The 17,951-nt window shown below is 40.2% G+C and overlaps 1 protein-coding gene and 1 long non-coding RNA gene across 4 annotated transcripts in view; one reads left to right on the top strand and one right to left on the bottom strand.

Annotated features, from left to right (window-relative positions):
• Positions 1 to 17,951, top strand: part of Adamts18 (ADAM metallopeptidase with thrombospondin type 1 motif 18) — a 127,770-nt gene that overhangs the window by 96,368 nt on the left and 13,451 nt on the right. For all 3 annotated transcript variants that reach the window (XM_033758039.1, XM_010609479.3, XM_033758040.1), the window contains 2 exons: positions 12,927 to 13,068; positions 15,453 to 15,579. In XM_033758039.1, the coding sequence (XP_033613930.1) occupies positions 12,927 to 13,068; positions 15,453 to 15,579 (269 nt within the window). The remainder of the gene's footprint in view (positions 1 to 12,926; positions 13,069 to 15,452; positions 15,580 to 17,951) is intronic.
• Positions 13,450 to 17,951, bottom strand: part of LOC104852032 — a 57,739-nt gene continuing 53,237 nt past the window's right edge. The window contains exon 4 of the long non-coding RNA XR_777379.2: positions 13,450 to 13,708. This is a non-coding gene — a long non-coding RNA (uncharacterized LOC104852032). The remainder of the gene's footprint in view (positions 13,709 to 17,951) is intronic.

Here is a 17,951-nt window from a genome sequence, read left to right as displayed (position 1 = left end):
CCCAAGACTGCACCAGCTGTACTTTTCCTTCCAGACTATAATGTATTTAAACTTTGTGTCTGAATCCCCTACTCAAAAGCTATGCAAATTCTTTTTAGAGTATAATGTACAAGTATTGCCTTAGTTTCTGGAAGCAATTAGAGAAACCTGCTAAGTATCGGTTTCATAGTTTCAAGACCATGTGATATCTTCATATTTGAAAACTACAGCATGTCCTACAATGTTAGAAGAATATTCGGCATTGAGAGAGATGTTTCTTTTGAGCTACTGTGGTATAAGATGAAGACAACTCTCCACATGGGAGTTATCCAGTAGCACTAATCTTAAACATTTACTGAGGAAAAGGAGTAGAAGACAATTAACAAACAGTAACCTTATGTAACTTCAGATCCTAAGGTTAAAAGCAGGGAGTATTCACTAATTAATGGAACTTGGAGCAAGATCCCTAACCTCTGTTGCTTAACTTCCACATTTGTAAAACGGGAAGAGAAGACTCATTATTACAACAATCATGAGGATAATTACAGAACTTAAAAATGTGTAGCACCTGGTGTTTGTTAACCATGATTATTTGGCCTCTGAGCCTACCATATGCATTTAAAAACAAAACTAAACCTCAGACTCTAGTTACCAAGTTGATGATCAGAGGCCAAATTCAGATCATATAATATTAAAACAGGTCAGGGCTTTCCTGTCAGGTGATTTTTAGATCTTTTATTTTAAAAAAGAAAAGAAAAGAAACACCTGCCCCCATAGATCATTTTCATTTGCGGACTTGGCAGTAGATCTTGATCATGAGCTGGTGTCCCATCCAGCCCTGAGAACTAGGTCCCATGGTGGGAGACCCCCTGAAGATCTCCCCACGCTTAACAAGAGAGAGGTGGTCCTCGGGAGATGCGCTTCCTCCCTCCCTCATGGCTGTTTATTTTAGAGGAAATGATTAGGAATTTTGAATCAAACTGTCTGGAGGTCGACAAGTAGTCCAGTCCTTGAAATTACACTTTAAACATAAAGCACAGAAGTTGGCTTCCCTGTTGAAGATTCCTTTTGCCCCATTTTTTAAAAAAAAGATGTAATTGTTCCCTCTGTTTTCTGTCAAGCAAGTTTCTGAGCAGCCAGTTTCCCTTCCTTTTGAGAAGTCTGCTTAGCTTGAAAGGTGTCCCTTTTAGAGCAACATAGCTTCTCTAGTTGTGCCAAGAGACCTTAATCTACCACTAGACAAACGTGTACACACGCAGTTCTGTGATAGAAAGGAACCTAGAGAAAGAAGCTGGGCTAGATGCCTCTTAGGACTTCCACGAGCTCTCAGCACAAAGTGCAAACCATTCCTGATGAAAAAAGAGGTTTTTTTACTACTCCACAACAAGCAAGCAAGTATCTTTGTATTGATGTTTTCTGCAATTTCGTGCATAAACACAAAACTGTTCCAAGTTTTCACAGTTCTGTTTGTAATTTAAGCTTTGGTGTTAAGCATATATTCTCTGCAGAAAAACCACGACACAGAATAAGACATGGAAGTGCAAAGCCAAGGAACTGAGTTCCTTCTTACTTTCATCTTTAAGAACTTGAAGTGCCCCATTGTTGTCTGTATTGATCAAATTAAGTTCAACAGACAGTTGATATGCTTGCTGCTGAACATTAAAGCAGCATCAGACTGAGCCTTTTGACGTCTCCCTTGTGTACTCTGCACACAGCTCCATATCTCACCCAGCCACGTTACCTCGCCTAGATAAAAACTAAACCCTTGAGTTGTTCTCCAGGTACAGAATTTCTCCTTATACTTTAAAGTCATTTTGGATAAATGGCCTCAAGTAGGGTTGCAGTTCTCTAAAATTAATCGGGTTAAACAATCTATCTTTTCATAAATCCAGTGACAACTTTACCATGTAAGGAACAATCTTGGGTAGATCTCAGTAAAGTCGTAACGTGTGGTAGGTCAGTTGGAAATGCATAATATTTTTAAAATACTTTTTATTATCCATAACAATAGTCACAGTAATATCTCATAATGTAAAATCATAGCTTCACCATAGTGGAGTAAAGTCACACTTGTTTGGCTACTGTTTTCCAGATTTCCTTTGTGTACTTAATCTAGCTATAGATTAATTAAAGCATAAATTAATTACAGTAATTAAAGCATACATTAATTAAAGCATAAATTAATGTCCTAGAAAAAGGACCTGTCAGAAAACAGTCTAAAAGGAAACTTGCATGATGAACTGGACATGCTTTATTTGTATTTTTAAGAGTTAATGGCTTCATTAAAAAGTTGCAAATATAGTTGAAGCTAAAAAATCAAATCCAATTATCTAATATGATACCTGTTTTATCTAATATGACATTTCTTTTCTCTTTTAGAAAAACTTGGGTTAATGCCCTTGATATTTAAATGCACTTTGTTTTCAAGAGATCATCAAATTTCTAATCCGTTTTAATCACATGCTTATATCTCTCCTAAACTGATAGAACACAGTTATCATTCTAAAGTCACAATAACTAATAAATTACACTTTTCCAATACTAGACTACTTCTTAATATCCAAGTGATCCATGGATTTGTTCTTTAAAGGAAGTTAAATAAAGCTTATACACTTTTCCATATAAGAGCTATGAATTGAACTAAAATGAACACTTTCAGAGCCAAAAATATGTTCAATCCAATGCAAAAATATGTCGACTATGTTTTACGATCCTGTGGGAGGCTGAAATCAGTGTGTGGGAACCTACCAAAATGAAAACTGCTGCTCTTTCCACAGAAACTATAAGTCTTTGAACAAAAACACTTTCTCCTATGGCCACTTCAAATTAGTGCCTGCTGCCTAAGTTCTTATTATAGCGTAAAATTCACCAGCAGGGCATGTTTGTCCATACTCACAAGGATGGCACTGGGTAGAGAGGTTTCTCTGGGCTTCCCACTCGTACATATTGCATCATACTCTCCAGAGGTCTTAATGAATTTCCATCTTCAACCACCCTTGAAGGTACTGATTTAGGTAACTACTACTAAAGCAATTTTCTCCCCTTTATTTCTCCTCAGTGTCTGATTTCTTTTTAAAGTTCAATATTTGTCAAGTATCCATTGACACCCAGTCCTGTGCTAGGTGCTGAAGATGTCCCAGTGGTTGAGACATAAATTATGCTGCCCTAACTTTGTGGTCTCACATCTTTAGCACATTATAAGGCGCGAGTTTTGGTGTGTGGATCCCATTGTTTTTGGAAGCATTATGGGTCAGGCAGGAAGTGATGATATAAATGGTGATAGTGGGTCAGCGATAGTATTGGCTTTGGATGAATCCTTTAAATTATTTGGGTCCTGAATCACTTTTCTATCATCTGATGACTTCTATATCTCTGTAGCTTTCACAACTGGCATAGTATCTAGAACATTGTAGAAAACAACCACACATGTGAATATTGTCCTGTGATAAAATCCATTCATTTAGAAAGTGCAGTCTTCTTTTAAATTGCAACTCCTTACATGCAGGCAAAAAGTAAAGCAAATGAAATCTTCTCTCACCAAAGTTGGGAGCCTGTGACCAGAGCCCGGCCTCTGCTTGCCCCATGGTAGCCTGGAAGTTCTCTGAAATCCCTGGGCTTCTGTGACATGTGTTTTAAAAACTGCCATCTCTTAAGACTGGCCTCAGAATCTTATAGTTTGAAGTTAAATACAGTGAATTGCATTTAAAGCAGTGAAACTCGATCTCCTAAAATGCATTTGGGGAATCACTATGCTTCCTAAAGTACTTGCCTTGCCCAGTGTGAATAATTTACCACAGGAAGTTGCCAACCACTTAGTTCACAGCACACTCACCTCAAGCTGGGAGGCGAGCTTGTCTCCCCAGGGTGAGGGGCATTACCAGATCTTTCCACACGTTTCTGGGTGTCTTCAAGGGCAAAACAGAGAAATGCAGTCTTGGGAGTAACTGACCGCTATCAGGTAACCCCAAGAAATCGGTTCATGGGCCTGACACCAAATAAAAGTGCCTTCTGATTCTGGTTATTTTTATATGTCAGACCTTTACAGGATGTCTTCACGGAGAGCTCAAGGTTGAAACTAAATAGAAACCAGACTTTCACTTGTATCTCTTAAGTCATGAGCCAGTCCAGTTGAAAAACTTGGTCTGTATTGCAGATGGTTGTTCCCCTTGGATCCCTGGCCCTGTATGGTCTCAACATTTGCAGCAGGTGGACATCAGCTTAAATAGTCCTGGCTTCACTGATTGCCACAGTGGCCAAGGGAGATGCCTGAGAGAACTCAGATTGTATGCTTATCTTAGGCCCTAAGTTTTGTAGGCATTATTTAAGCCCATCAATCAATTTTCTGTTTTGAAACACATACACATGTACATATAAATGACATATTTCTGCTCTGCACAGGGAAAAAAGTAGCTATTCATATACACATGACCCAGCATGAAATGAATGAAATACTGTTTTGGCAATCATAGGCCTTCTGAGATCACTACAGATACAGTTTTTACAAAACTAGATAATTTTACAAAACTACCTAATGCTCTATCATGTAAGCCTGACATAACAACTAAAATTTCTATCGCTGAACTCATGCACTTGTTAATCATCTGAAAGATTTAGATGCCTGTTTGTTTATATTTCAGTAGTGTGAAGGGTATTATGTTTTGGTCACTGTGCTATGTTTATTTTATTGGGTTGGAGAACAAAAACAGTTAAGTCTTTGTGAATTCCACGACCCCAGATAACCAAATTTAATGTGTGTCTTAGAGGACACAATGCAGAGGCATTGAATTCTGAAATGATAAAAATGTGAAAGCTGGGAGTCAGAATTGAAGTTCACACATGCATTGGTTGGAAAACAGTCATTTAGAGGTAGATGTGTATGTGATGAGCTTTGTGAGTGTGGCTGAAAATTTAGTATTTTTTCTATTTTGAGATTTTGATGTAGGTAATTCAAGGTCTTCGACTTAGATCTTTGTAGAAGTGCTGTGGACTTACCTTGCTTAGTAGACAAGCTTAGTATTAGCAATAAGGATTAAAACACAAAACTGTTTTATTCCATGATTAGCTAAGGTGTCCATTTAGAGATGACATTCTTCAGAAGAGGGATGAGCTTTCTTGCTAGCCCATGCCCTCTCTCCTCCCCCACTGCCGCCTTCAATTTCTCTGTCTCAGTTTTGTTCTCACACACATGTGCACCCGTACACATACAACAATAAATGAGTCATATTCACTATCAAACTGTCATGTGGCTGGAGTGTAAGTGAGGAAATTCACCTTGAGTGTTTCATTATAAAGTGACTTCATCCCGTCTGATAAACAGAGCAACACAGGAGGACATGATAACACAGGTTGTTGCTCTTCTGTAACTGAAATATGATCGCTTGCATTTTTACAGCATTGCCCTTAAAAAAAAAAAAAAAAAGCCTTAAAAAATGAAACCTCTCTCCTTTACGTTAGGGATCTTTTTTCCGGGCTGGGTGATAAAAGGGGGTGTTTAACTCTTTGAAAGCCCATTCCTCTTTGATAGAGTAGCAGGGAGGTTCCTGAAAAGCAGCCACTTTTCCAATGACAGCAAGTGAGAAATAGGTTAACCCCAGGCTAGTTCCAAGGCAGGAAAAGACATCTAAAGAAAATGACTGTAATAAACAACTTCTTCCTCTCTTTGGCAAAAGGAGATGATGGGGTGGCCGGGGCCCAGGTGGACAGGCACGTTGATCAGTGAGATGACCGCGTATGAGGACCAGTGGACAAAGTATTAATTACCTTCTCATCCAGCTCCTTCCTCTCAACCCTGCCGGCTGAATTCTCTCCAAAGTGAAGGGGCAGGAGTGAGTACAGATGTATCTCCAGATAAGATCAGTGCAAGGGGAAGATTAGCCAAGTAGCATGAGCTGAGTGAAGACACAAAATACTAAAGAGGCAGGGAAGTAATGGAGAATTAATTCAGAACAGATGACATAAAACTGAGATGCGAGAGGATGATTCCATGGCTTTTTTCTTGATGGCACATCATTTGTCTCTAGATGGCTGCTTGCTGTTTGATGCTGGGGCCTCTGGTTAATTCACGGCAAATATTTCTGTGCTGGGTGGGAGAACACCATTTAATTCTCTTCACTAAACCCCGAGGAACAATTGATGAGTTGAATTAGAACATAGTGGAGATTCAGTGTGTCAGCCCACACCTTTGAACTGCCTAACAGATGCCTTTCCAAGTCCCTGACCAGGTCTTTGTGTTACCGTTGCTTGTCAAATCCAACTCACCCACACGTAATAGCAACGACGATACTGGTCATGTTCTTCGAGCTGTGAGGCAAAAGAGAGGAAGGCAAGAAAACTAGCTGAATTTTAACATCACGAGGGATTCCAAAAACCACGTGAACTTACAAAAACACGAATCCGCACGGTGAAGCTCGTTCTCTGAGACATATAACATATGGAGCAATTGGATGTTTATCAAGGAAAGGCCAATCAATAAAGTCTCTTGTGTTTCAGTTGCTCAAATAGCAGTGAAATAAAAACATTTAAACAAATCCAGGGGAAAACAGATGAAGGAGGTTAAGAATTACATGTGCTTGCGTTAGATAATAGCGTACTAAAGAAATACAACTTTCAAGTTCGGACACAGTATCAGAAAACCAATGTTTTGGCACGCTGTTGCATCCCAGGGATAAAATCATTCCAGGAGAGAACACAGCTTTTAACAGTTTCAGTTAAAATCCTAGACAGCGTGTCAGCTTGAGAGGCCAAGTTTGGAGAGTCAGGACATCAGGTTTTAGGGCTCCACAATAACAATTCAGTCCAGTGCTGCTGCTTGTGGCTGTGTGGCCTTGGACACTCCTTTATTCATCTACTCTACTGGAATATTGACAGAGCCTTTCCATATCAGTATTAGTTTGAAACGGGAGAATGCATTTACAGCACTTCACCTGGCACACAGAAAGCCTGCAGTCGGAATCGCTCATAGTTTTCTCCATGCAATCAAATACATCATGGGAGACAACAAACATTTTTTTCAGCACACATTAAATAAAAAGCCAATCTTAAAAAAATGATTCCCAAGAGAAAATCAGGATGATTTCTTCCTTCCTTCCTTTCTTTTTTAATCTTAAATAACAAATACAAAGCTGGTTGAAGGAATTTACAGTTTTAATTCTACAAGTGAGAGCAGAAGAAAGAAAGGTATCTGCCTGTGATTGTCTGGAGTGTCTTGTTTTAACGGTGGGCGCCCTAGGCAAACACTGCAGTCCCCTGCTTCGGTGGGAAGTTGGCAGATTCCAGCCCGTTTGTGGTTTTCTGGCTTAAGAAGCTGTAAATTTTATAACTCTGCACCCTGCGGTCGAAAGCTGCTGAGTGTTGTGTCTGAAGTCAGGTGGTTCGTGTGCTAAAGGTAGACATGAAACAGTTGTACTGAGGACCTGGAAGCATTTATGGGGGCTGCTTGCCAGCTGTAAATTAGAGACCCAGAGCCAATTGGCTGGAAAATTCTCTGGACCAAGGCCAGTTAAGTAGACTGAATCACCGGCTGTCTTTCCAAACTTGTACGCTTAACAGCTTGGGTCTACAGATGTCTGACGTGCAGCGTGAGGTGGTTCAAAAGTGGCATTATTTTAGTGGGGCGTGGTGGCACATGCTTGTAATCCCAGCTCTCTGGGAGGCTGAGGCAAGAGCATTCCAAGTTCAAACCCAGCCTGGGTAACTTAGAGACATAAGGAGACGGTCTCAAAATTTAAAAAGGGTAGTAATTCAGTCTGGAGAGACCCTGAGTTCATTTCCTAGTAACACACACACACACACACACACACACACACACACCCCATTGTGATGTTGTGCCCTGGCAGCAAGGAAAGGGTAGTAATTCAGTCTGGAGAGACCCTGAGTTCATTTCCTAGTAACACACACACACACACACACACACACACACACACCCCATTGTGATGTTGTGCCCTGGCAGCAAGGATGTGGTGGTCCTAGGATCTGTTTGTGTTCTCCATGAGTGCTGAAAAGAGCAACTGACAGCTCCTAACAAGGTCACCGGAAAGGCTGTAAAATAGCTGTGTGCGGTGGACATTGCAACTGCCTCGAGTCGCATACTTTGGAGGCGGGGTCTCAGCTGTGTCCACACCTCTCTCCCAGGCCTCCTGCCTCGCAGTGAAAGAAGCGAAGCTGCCTGTGGCTAAGGTGGTGGGGACAGTCCCACGAGGTTCTTCAGTATAAACAAAGCTCCCTAATTGAGGGTTACAGAGTCTACCCATGGAGACAGGGACTGACTACAGGTGATTTAGAGTTTGAAAAATTGTAAATTGTGTCTTACAGCTGATACAGGTGAGGAAATCCTGGATTTAAATTTGGACTGTGAGGTTTCATGGCCGTAGCATTTACAGAGTTACACTTAGAAGTTTGTACTTGGAAGACCCTCAATGGCTGTGATAAACTCTTAATTTGCATCTTGCACTGGGCCTCCAAACTGTGTAGCCACTCCTGGGGATGGAATGGGTGTCTGTGACCAAATTCAGTCTGCCTGAGAACAGAAGAGACCCATAGAGATGCTATTAGCCAGGCAGATAGTCTTATTTCCAGAAGACAAACTGTTTGCAAACATCGAACAGTAAGGTTCAAGATAACTGCTGCGTGCTCTGCTCTTGGTATTCTTTCCTTTCTCAATACAAGATGAAGAAAAGGACAGAGGCTTCCTTACACTGAGAATCAAGTGGAATCGAGTTATAATTGGCACATTCTCATTTTTTATATATTTGGCCTGGTGTATACTTGTTCAAATTCTTCCTTTAAGAGGCCTTTATGAACTGATGTTAAATTAAGTTAAGGCAGATTTCTATTGGTTTCTGCAGAAACTGTCTTTCTGCCTGTTATTACTCATACAGCTCTGGGTGTGCATTATAGCTACGTAGCCATTGAAGTCAAGCCTTAAGTTATCTGATAGGTAAAGCTGGGGGGCTTTTATTGATTTCTACTTTCACTGTGCTGAACAAATACACATGAACAATATGCTGTATATGCCACTGGCTGTAAAACTAACAGAACACACACATCCACCTACTATATGTTTTGTGAGTTATTAATTTTAAAGTCGCAGCTTCCTATAAACATTTACAGTAAATTGTGTCATTTTTCTTCTCATTTTGGCCAGTTACATAAAAATCTCTCATTTCTTGGTATTTATGAAATGGATTAGTTTCCCCCATTGCTTTAAAAATTCTTGTTAGTACTGTTCTTGCTCTTAGCTCAAGTATTTTACTGTTTTGTAGATCTTTTCACATTTTCCTTTGAATTATAAGGAAAGGGAGGTGGGAAACATCATAAAGCATTTGTCCTTTTATGAGGAATAGAATAAACCTCAAGAAAACATAAGTTCTTTTTGTTATTTTGTGGTTTCTTGGCTCAAATTGTTACTAAGATACTTTGTTAAATTACAGCAACCATGCTGCTTTAAGTGGTCATGTGATTTTTATTTTTAATTTCAGCGAATCATTGGATTTCCCCTTGCAGGTGCTATAGCAGTTGGTACCCAAGCTGTAACGTAACTGTCACTGGATGGTTTTTCCCTGAGGGTCTATTTCAGCTTCTTCCTTGAAGGATCACATTTATCCTCCTGCCCTGAGAGTTCTGTTCACTGTCCTGATCATGGAAGTCAGAGGAGATACATTTCACTGGAGTAACAGAGAGGCGCTAAGATCTGAGTCGATGAAAGTAAAGATGTACCATTTCCTGGACTGTTCAATGTATGTTGTGAAAAAAGAAAGAGTTCAAGGCGATTCTAAGATGATGTGTTGGTCTAAAGTTAGGATGGGTCACCATTTATGAAATGGTGAAGGCTGAGGAGCAGCCTTTCTGGAGACGGGGTATGAGTGACAAGGTCTGTGTTGGACTTGGATGTACTTTTCAGCATTCAAGTACAGATCACACTTAGTTGAGTAGGTGAATGTGAAGGTTAGAAGCTAGGTTTCACCTACCGCTCTGCATCCAGTAGGGTAGCCATTCACCACATGTGGTTAAGTTTAATTTGATTTAAATTTAAGGTCACTTTGACATAAAATAGCTAGGAAACAAGGAGGATTCAGCAAAACAAAAAACAAAACTAGTAATAAAGGTCATTGAAGTTGGAAAAAAGCAGCATGAGGTGGCAGAAAAAAGGAAGTGATACGCTACATCTAATGCTAGTAGTGACTGGTTGAAAGTGACAGGGAAAATTATTTGGTGTGACAACACACCCTTGAAAGAGCAATTTCAAAGACATGAAGGGGAGGAAGATCTGAGAAAGAACACAGGGCAAATAAGGAAACATGGAGACAGAAAGTAGCACAACCTAGGGAACCTTTTCATTTTGTTTTGTGGTGGTTACAGAGATCCATTAAACAGGGAAATTTCAGTAGGGATCAGGAGCTGGGGGCGGTTATAGTAAAATGGAATGCGGCTCGTGGTGAAGGGCGTGGTCTTAGGAGCCAGGCATCAAAGGGAAGGAGGAGCCTATGGATCCAGTCGTGGAGGAAGGTCTGGTGATGCGATGTTATGTAACTCTCTTCTTGTTGGTAGCACTAATGATTTTTTAGGGTTGAGTTGACTAAAGGCCTGGGGAAACTCGATGGCTTGACTGTGTCTAACAGTGACGGCAGCTTTATCTTCACGCTAATTTTTCTTTTAAGTGCGTCTTTCCTCTTGACACAAATATTTTATGTTTACAGTGAATCCATATGTAATGTATGGCTTAGGTTCCGAAATCTGTCTCAAAGATGGAAGTAGAATATAAAGTGTTTGCTTTGCCCCTGGAAAATTTGTCACCCTTAAATCACCAGAACGTAAGTTCCAGAGGCTCGAAAGGCAAGAACTAATATTCTTTTGCATTTTTTTTTTGCATTTTTAAGGAAGATGTATTTCCCTATTTAGTAAAAGGATGTAGTTTGTATGGAGGGAATAGGTGGCTCCAGAAATGGGAGGGAAGTAAGTTTATTTCCCTATAGCACTTGCACTTAAATCAGTCTCCTGCTGTAGAGAAATAGCATCCCGCTCGCTGTAACGCTCCTGTATTTCATCCATATTTTATCGCCACACATATAAATGTGATGCGCTGCATCATTTTCTGCCCTACAAGACTTCTGCACTTCTGGTGCACAGAGTTAATAGCAACCGTGTGTTCTACATCTGTGATACTGCTTTGACTGAAAGAGAAATTAAGTTAGAATGAGATTATCTTCTGAATGTGAATCTAATCTCGCAGTTCTAGTTTGATCCCATAAAAGACACCAGTGTGCCAGTGTTTACTTAATACCACCTGAAAACATTATCGGAAACACTACAGGAATAGCAAGTAAGGGAGGCCTAAGATTTATTCCAAATGTGTGAAGGTTAACTCAAACGTGTGATTCCAAGAACTGCTGTATAGCTTAGCTGCAAAGATTAGGAACAATGAAGACTTCAACAGATCCTTACAACTAAAAGACCTCCAGGATGAGTGGTGATAGGATTTTCACTGGCAACTGATGAGAATTGACATTTGTCCAATTTAATGGTCCTGCCTAGGGCATTTTGGTTGTGTTTTGGATGAGGTGTAGGGCGAGTGAGGTTTACCATTTTGCTCAATTCAGGGAGGCACCAAAATTTGTCACTCTAAAATGATGCCTACACCATGAAATCTCAAGAGAGCCATTAATATTCCTGGAGACATTTAAACTAACAGCAAAGTGGAAACCATTTGGTAACATCCCAAAGAGTAGTCTGGAACACTGGTGGCCCTTGAACAGCTGCCACACACCCAACTTTAATTGAGGTAAGATCCCACCAGAGATCAAGCCCCAGGGGTTCCTATTTTTAACTAGCAATTGGCTTTGCCTCTTGGGCATGAATGCCCAGTTCTGGTGGTAAAGAATTTTCCACAAGACCTGGGGTGGGAGGAATTCATGCTTTGAGCTTGAAAGAAGAAAAGAATAATAAAGAAAAGAGGGCATCAACAGTGAGATGTTCCCTCACATCAAAAACAAGGCGATACATTGCATTGTTTAGGCAGATCTTTGTTGGAGGTTTTATTTAGGCTCACTCCCTAGTCACATGTGTGATCTTGCACACACTCCTCTCCTTTTTCAGTGAGAAAATAGGCAACCTCATCATACTTGTTGGAAAAGAGTTCTGAGTAACACAAAAGAAAGGCCCTCTAGAATGCCCAACACCTGTGAAGTGTCGGGCACAAGATTGTTCTTCTATTACTAGTCGGACTTCACAGGATCAGATTTATACTGAGTTCTTGACTTGTTGAGGTTAAATCTGTTCCTGCTCATACATTACCAATCTGTGATTCCGACTGTATTTCTTTTTTTCTCACCTCCTCAGCCCAGGACACAGTCAATGGACACATTCCCTTTGGGCATTTTATTAGAAACTCATTTGGCTTCTGGTGTTGACCATGGGCAGCTCCACTTGGGGCATCCTGTGGTTTCCAGGGTGCCTCTCCTGGGCTCAGCAAGAGTGTATGAATTATGGCCCAGGATCATAAAAATAGAAACACATAGACTGAGTTTCACTTGCTGTCTGTGAGATACCGCTGTGTGTGTCATGCTAGGCTTTCAAGTTTAAATTAGCACCAAGACTCAGAAATGTGCAGCAATAGAATCATCTTTCATTTTAGTATAAAATGTGTGAATGTGTGTGCATGTGTGTGTGCACACGTGTGTGATCTAGAGTTGAGGATTGCTTGCTCATAGCAAATAATAAATTATGTTTTGCTCTTTAACTTCTAGCTAAGTCACAGTTTTGATCCTTTAATGTATGTGTTTTACAGGAAGACTTGAAATCAACATAAAACATACTTGGAAACAATGAATTAAACTGACTTTAAGATTTTAAAAAAATGACATGAAAGTATCTTTAAAATGTTTAGCAAGATTTCTGGAATTCCAGGCTCTGACCTATACTTTGATCTCTGATTTTTATCTCACACTGTCCAGATTCTGATGCAAGGCAAAAATCCTGGAATAGCTTGGAAGTACGCACTTCCCAAGGCCACAAACAGAACTCATTCAGCCACAAAAAGACAGCAGCACACGTGGAGCACAATGCAGTCAGCCTGCTCCGTCTCCTGCGGAGGAGGTAGTGGCTTCCCTGATTCCATCTTCCAAAAACAGGTTGATTCATGCAACACTGCTTTAACCTTATGTGGTACAGATGAGTCATCAAAGAACGATCTTTCATGGGAACCATTCCTATAAAAAGAAAATGCCATACAAGTCAAGGATTTTCCTATATAGAAGAAACCAACTCTCACAAAGCTCAAATCAGCCACAACCAGAGCACAAAAATTGTACATCTCTGGAGGCTGAGACAGGAAGATCACAAGTTTGGGGCTAGCCTGGGCAACTTAGCAAGACCCTGCCTGAAAAATCACAAAAAAGGCCTGGGACTAAAGCTCAGGTTCAATCCACAGGACCACCAAAACCAAAATCATTGCATATCAGAAACTTAGATAAACTACATTTATTTATAAATTTATAAATACAAGCACATAGTTATGTCTCTAAATAGATACACAGTTTTCAGATTACAGTTCGGTTTCTCCCACTACTATGTCATTACAAACCTCCCAGTGGGACTTTAGAAGGCAGCATGAGGACGAGTTAGAACACACACAGGGGTGACTCCGACATGAGGGTCGTTGCAGTTCATCTCCTTGGGGAAAAGTCAGTGAGCGTTCAGCAGGGAAATGGGTTAAATGTGACACCAGCAGCCCCACCTGAGTAAGCAGGAAGAAGGCATTTTATAATTGGGCATGGAAAACGTCACACATCCTTAGATTACCTGTTGTCAGTCACATATGCCCTTTGGCAATTTGCCATTTGGGAAAAAGAATGAAATTTCAACTGTAGGTTCATGGAGCCAAAGCATGAAGGTTGGTGACCCACTTTCTATTATTAGAGCACCTGCGGTCGCTGGCTCTTCCCGTTGGACTCATCACACTAAGTACAAGGAGGCCTCTTAGATCTAGAGACAGGAAATGAGATTCTTACGTCCACGAGGTCTGTTTCAAGGTGCACATGCTACTTAACAAAATACACACACGCAAAAAAATAAGTCATGCATTTTATAACAGTTTAGGCCAATGTGCTATAAAGAAGCAAAGTGATCCCTATTATAATCCTTCAATTGGCAATACCAACATTGATACTTTTTGGTGTCTGTCGTTCTAGTTTTTTTTCCTGTGTGTACACAACTACGTATGTCTGACAGTCTCAGGCACATACCATAAATCATTTTGTACTGTTGTTAAACAGATACCATGATAGAGACATAGCTTTCCCCTTGCTCTTTTCTGCTCGGTCTCAGATTGTGAGCAGTTTCTCAAATATCAAATGTTCTTAGAGAACATTTCCAACAGCTTCCTAGTGTTTCAGGAAGACCACAGTGCCTTAGGTAGGGGAGAGAGATTTGATGTGTTTTCCACGCAAGTGGATAAATCCAGGCAAGGTGAAAATGGAGGGAGAGATTGGAATTCTCCCCCGCTTCCATTTAGCAACCCCTCTGGGACCCCGGCATGCCCTAGGCACAGAAGGTCCAAATGCGTGAGTTCTCTGGAAATGCACCATTAACTCCAGAGAATTCCAGGGTGGCTTTGATCTGTGCCCCCAACAGCCAACTGCTTCAGTTTAAGGAGTAGGACTGATTGCTGATCCTTATAGTCAGACTGACATTTTATCATTTCTCAGACTCCATTTTCAGGGAAAGTACCATGGAAACAGGCAGATTTTCAGATGGCAAAAGCTAAAATAAAAATTGTTCACACACAAAAAAATTTATGTGTGAAATAAACACTAAAATAAGGCAGAGAGGTGCCAGTAATATGAACAGAGGTATAAGCACATACACAGAGTTCAGCCTTCTGCATGCAAGTACATTATACTTTTGTGCGGGTAGAAAATGCTTCATGGCAAAGTGGAGCCTTGCGTTCCCACACACCACTCACTATTGGTTTTGCTATAGAAATATTTTCCATTAGATGCGTGCAAAATGAGCTAACGCTTGCTGGGATATTTCCCTTTATCGTTCTGTTTTCAGAAAGTGGTATTTATCACTTTATGGCACTGGAATCTTCCTCACTCCTGAAAATTAAGAATCTGCAGACTAAAATTTAAAATATGAAGCCTATTATGGATGAATGGCATTCGAATTAGTAGCAGCTGTAGCCAAAGGAGGAATTTCTGGCTGGTGTGGCAGTGCATGCCTAAAGATCACAAGTTCGAAGACAGCCTAGGCAACTTAGAGACTTAGTGTCACAAAAGATAAAAAAGACGAGATATGATTCAGTGGGTAGGTCCTAGGTTCAATCCTGGAAATGGGGGGTAGGGGTATTTTCTGAAAACATTTGTATTTCATATCTTAAATAGAGTATCAGGACATTGGTAAATCTGAAGCTACACTTGGAAACCAAATTCAATTGGTTATCTGTAATTTTCACTTTGTAAATTCTGATGTCTTACTAGGTTACATAAGTGTAAAGGCCATTTGCTTACGAGATCAAAATACTCAAGTCAATTCCTCGTTCTGCAATATGAAAACCAAGCCAGCAACAGAACCCAAAATATGCAATGCTTTCTCCTGCCCAGCCTAGTAAGTCATCTGCAAATGTTTTTCTGTTTGTATTTGTGCGCCATTGGCTTTATTGTTGGTATAAGATAATGAAAGGCCTACTATCAGTACTCCTGGTTGCAAGTGGTTTAAAAGTAAGATGCAGTGCCGAAAAGAAAAATAGACAGAGGAAGTTGGAGTTGAATTATAGGACTTGAGAAATGTGAGCTCTCGTTGGACACTCACTTGACTTTTTGACAATGCAAACTTGGGATGCAAAGATATCTGTTTTTTTTTAAACTTTTGAATACATCTCAGAACAGAATCAAGCAGATACTTATATAACACACAATCCTATATTAGTTAAATTTACACTTTAACTAATTGGTTGTATTGCTTAGCTTTTATAAAGTTGTCCAAGAACGTAAAAATCATAATACTATGTAGACCATAAAACCCCAATGCAAATTACACAGTAGTGAGATGAAAAATAGAGAGAGATACAAGCCAAGTGGCAACTCCCCTGCTGGTGGCTGCCTCCCGGAGCCCAGTGGGTGTGTTCCTAGGGTGGTTTTAGCCACACCATTGTTGAACACTAACTAATCTCCAAGCCAACTGGAGTCTCTTCTTATGTGAGTTATCTTCTGCCAAATATATTTATATAAACGGGCAGAGTTTTTTCTAAAGCAATGGTACATTCACCAGTGTTTCAGATTCTCTTAATAAGTAGTGTATGGTTTATGGTGATGCAGTCATGTTATAAAATCTTTAAATGTATGACTTTTTTTCTTGTAACTAATAGTGTATTTGTAATCATTTATGGACTTCAGCTGCCCACCAGTCCTATACGTACAAATGTCAACTCAGATCAGGAACCAGCTGTACTGCGCACACACAGAGAAGAAAGAAAAGGTGGGGGGGATTCCTAGGGATTCTCCTTCCTCTTTCACCGCTAAGATCTCAGGACTATTCCAGAGCTCTAAGGTGTAATTATCAAAAGCATTCTGACCTGTGTGGAGTAATGTCCTCCGTAGGAGGTAGCGGTGACAGTGTGTGCCTGTGTGTAGACAGTCAGCATACTTGATTGACAAGCTGATAGTTTCTGGTCATCAGCCTTCTTCCCATCGCTGGTTATCCAGCCAGCCAAAGAAAGGGACATCATTTATATACACATCTGTGGACACCTGTGGGAGGCAGTATGCCAAGGTCATGCCCAATTCCTACTGCTTCCTGATGACGAACTCCATATAGAGAGGATATTCTGTGTGGGACCAACTTGCTAGTTAAAAGTAGAACAGTCCCTTGCAGGCTCTGCAGTGTGGAGGTGGTGGTCTGGGTTCCTTTCCTTTTTTCTCCGTTCTCTTATTTATCTTTTCAGTATTTTTCACTGGAATAATGGGGCCTTTCAGGGACCATTCTTACCTAGGGATATACTAGAAAAAAGGGTTTGGCAAGTAGACTGGAAGAACTTTAAGGACAAGGGAATTTATCTGAGTTAACTCTTTCACCTGCATCAGTCGTGTCATGAGCACTCACTGAATGCCAGGCCCTGAGCTGAGAAGTGGGTTCAGGATGAATCACCTATAATTCTTGCCATCATTGAATCCTCAGGGAGAGATAAATGTGTAGAGAGATAACTGGGTTGCAGTGAAATATGCTATAAAAATGTAGACAAGTCTAATGGGTTCAAGTGAACTTTGTGGGCTCTGAGGTGGTGGAGGAGGATGAGTTTGGGTAGAAAACTAGCCTAAATCTCAAATATGAAAGTGCCATATATGCTACATGAAAAGTCTGCATTAGGCTCTTTCTCATGCTTGTACAAACTCATCATGTTTAGCACATAAAGGAAAGAGGCTTGAATTTGGTGTAAAAAAATACCATTTTAGAGGCAAATATTGAAACTAATAATTCCATGTTTTCTTTACATAAGAGACACATAGTTACGTAAAATGAGGAGTTATTCTATTTGACCTCAAGGATACACATAATCCTACAACCTATTTACATAATTTTCTCAACTTTAATTTCACACGTGAGGGTTGCAGGGCAAAAACCAGAGGAAAAAGTTATAAGACTAAAAATAGATTTGGTCTCATTGATTTTGGTTTTATTTTTCTAGAATGATAGAAAGTTTGTAATTCAAGATCAGTTTTAGGCATTGTTACTGTGACACAAATGTGTAACGAGCACATCTGGTATTATCTTTTTCCCCACTTTTTTATCAGTGCCTACAGGTTATGCAAACTGATGAGTTTCATTTGGACAGAAAATAAAATTGATTTTAAAAAGTAGTTATTGAAAAGGATTAATAGGGCCGGGGATTTAGCTCAGTGGTGCTGCTGACTGCCTCATAAACTCAAGGTCCTGAGTTCAATTCCCAGTACCAAAAAAAAAAAAAAAAAAAAAAAAAAAAA

This window comes from Fukomys damarensis, unplaced genomic scaffold (assembly GCF_012274545.1).
Source record: "Fukomys damarensis isolate Sample0158 unplaced genomic scaffold, DMR_v1.0_HiC HiC_scaffold_32, whole genome shotgun sequence".
NCBI lineage: Eukaryota > Metazoa > Chordata > Mammalia > Rodentia > Bathyergidae > Fukomys > Fukomys damarensis.
Note: the sequence above shows the minus strand (reverse complement) of the source record. Positions and strands in the feature narration are given on the sequence as shown.